The sequence below is a fragment of the Fulmarus glacialis genome, unplaced genomic scaffold, assembly GCF_000690835.1.
Source record: "Fulmarus glacialis isolate BGI_N327 unplaced genomic scaffold, ASM69083v1 scaffold25249, whole genome shotgun sequence".
Taxonomy (NCBI): domain Eukaryota; kingdom Metazoa; phylum Chordata; class Aves; order Procellariiformes; family Procellariidae; genus Fulmarus; species Fulmarus glacialis.
The window spans coordinates 1-2,606 of record NW_009232954.1 but is presented as its reverse complement, the minus strand read 5'-3'; the positions used below and the strand labels follow the sequence as shown (position 1 = coordinate 2,606).

General features: G+C 58.2%; 1 gene segment (V, D, J or C); it reads left to right on the top strand.

Moving 5' to 3' along the window:
* Positions 1-5: 5 nt before the first annotated feature.
* LOC104082144 lies at positions 6-2,039 on the top strand (the record flags this gene model as incomplete). The annotated part of the segment is given in 2 exon segments: positions 6-276; positions 1,701-2,039. Coding segments are annotated over 2 exon segments (610 nt in total), but the record flags the coding sequence as incomplete, so codon positions are not given.
* Positions 2,040-2,606: the final 567 nt, after the last annotated feature.

The following is a 2,606-nucleotide window of genomic DNA, read 5'->3' as shown; positions in this document are numbered from 1 at the left end:
CCCCCGTCATCTACCCGCTGATATCCTGCCCCCCCTGCGAGGACAATGTCACCTTCGGCTGCTTGGTCAGCGATTTTTTCCCCCCACCCGTCACCGTCACATGGGTTTCCAGCACCACGGGAGCCTTCGAGACCTTCTCGGCCGTGCTGACCGGCAACGGTTACTACAGCCTCAGCACCCAGTTCACCCTCCCCACCAGCAGATTGGAGGGCAACACCTTCCAGTGTCAGGTGGACCACAGCTCTGCCGGAAGCACCATCACCAGGGACTTCAGAGGTGAGAAAGGCAACGGGGAGTGTCGTCCGTGGCATTGCACGACGTCTTGGTGGGCATCTAGACGGGTTGGTGTCGCTCCCAGCCTTGCACCATGTCTTGGTGGACCTCTGAATGGGTTGACGTTGCTCCCAGCCTTGCGTGAGGTCTTGGTGGACACCTAGAAGGGTTGGGGTTGCTCCCAGCCTTACGTGATGTCTTGGTGGACACCTAGATGGGTTCCTCCCAGCCTTGCATGATGTCTTGGTGGACACCTAGATGGGTTGGGGTTGCTCCCAGCCTTGTTTGATGTCTTGGTGGTCTCCTAGATGGGTTGGCATTGCTTCCAGCCTTGCGTGAGGTCTTGGTGGACACCTAGATGGGTTGCTCCCAGCCTTGCGTGATGTCTTGGTGGACACCTAGAAGGGTTGGGGTTGCTCCCAGCCTTGTTTGATGTCTTGGTGGTCTCCTAGATGGGTTGGCATTGCTTCCAGCCTTGAGTGAGGTCTTGGTGGACACCTAGATGGGTTGCTCCTCCCAGCCTTGCGTGATGTCTTGGTGGACCTCTAGATGGGTTGGCGTTGCTCCCAGCCTTGCTTCCAGCCTTGCATGATATCTTGGCCAACCCTTAGATGGGTTGGCATTGCTCCCAGCCTTGCATGATGTCTTGGTGGACACCTAGATGGGTTGGGGTTGCTCCCAGCCTTGTTTGATGTCTTGGTGGTCTCCTAGATGGGTTGGCATTGCTTCCAGCCTTGCGTGAGGTCTTGGTGGACACCTAGATGGGTTGCTCCCAGCCTTGCGTGAGGTCTTGGTGGACACCTAGATGGGTTGCTCCCAGCCTTGCGTGAGGTCTTGGTGGACACCTAGATGGGTTGCTCCCAGCCTTGCGTGAGGTCTTGGTGGACACCTAGATGGGTTGCTCCCAGCCTTGCGTGAGGTCTTGGTGGACACCTAGATGGGTTGCTCCCAGCCTTGCGTGAGGTCTTGGTGGACACCTAGATGGGTTGCTCCCAGCCTTGCGTGAGGTCTTGGTGGACACCTAGATGGGTTGCTCCCAGCCTTGCGTGAGGTCTTGGTGGACACCTAGATGGGTTGCTCCCAGCCTTGCGTGAGGTCTTGGTGGACACCTAGATGGGTTGCTCCCAGCCTTGCGTGAGGTCTTGGTGGACACCTAGATGGGTTGCTCCCAGCCTTGCGTGAGGTCTTGGTGGACACCTAGATGGGTTGCTCCCAGCCTTGCGTGAGGTCTTGGTGGACACCTAGATGGGTTGCTCCCAGCCTTGCGTGAGGTCTTGGTGGACACCTAGATGGGTTGCTCCCAGCCTTGCGTGAGGTCTTGGTGGACACCTAGATGGGTTGCTCCCAGCCTTGCGTGATGTCTTGGTGGACACCTAGATGGGTTGATGTTGCTCCCAGCCTTGCCTGATGTCTTGGTCATCTCCTAGGTGATGAGATATGTCCCGTTCCCGTTCCCGTTCACCTGGAGGTAAAGCTCCTGAGCGACCCAAACAAGTACCAGGCTGAGGACAAGGTCCTGCTGCTGTGTCTCATCGAGGGGAAGAGAAGTGGCGAAGCCCAGGTGGAATGGTTGATGAACCGCGATTTGGTGGACGTGGCCGCGGAGGACTACACCTGTGACCAGTGCTCCAATAACAAGGGCACCTTCACGAGCCAGGTCAACGTCAGCCGGCAGAGCTGGGACCTGGGGGCCGAGTTCTCTTGCAGAGTGACCCACCCATCGCTGAAGGAACCAACCGTCGCTGACATCAGCAGTTTCTGCTCAGGTGAGGCTGAGGAAGGCGTGGGGTCCTGAAGGTCACAGCTGGGGGGCAGGTTGAGAGGGTTGGTTGGCTCCGTAGAGAGCAGAGATGGTGGGTTGGGACACAGGACACATGGACATGGGCGGGTGGTTGATGGGACGATGGTCGGTTGCTAGAAAAGCGGCTGGTTGGTTGGTTGGAGAACGTCGAGGTGGATGGTTGGGAGGAAGGGATGGAGGTGGGCAGGTGGTTGAAGGATATAGAGATGGAGAAGTTGATGGACCCACCAGATGGTTGATGGTTGAGATGGACGGATGATGGTTGAGATGGATGGTTGGGAGGAAGGGATGGAGGTGGGCAGGTGGTTGAAGGATATAGAGATGGAGAAGTTGATGGACCCACCAGATGGTTGATGGTTGAGATGGACGGACGATGCTTGAGTTTCTCCTGCCAATCAGACGAGCGTTCGGGGAGGGGGGGACACCAAAGCTTTGCCCCTCCCCCGGGGAGGGGTGGGGAGCGCCCTGTCGAATTTGGCGTCCGCCGAGGCCCAAGCTCCACCCGCTCAACGCCGCTCCCCTCCCCCCCCCC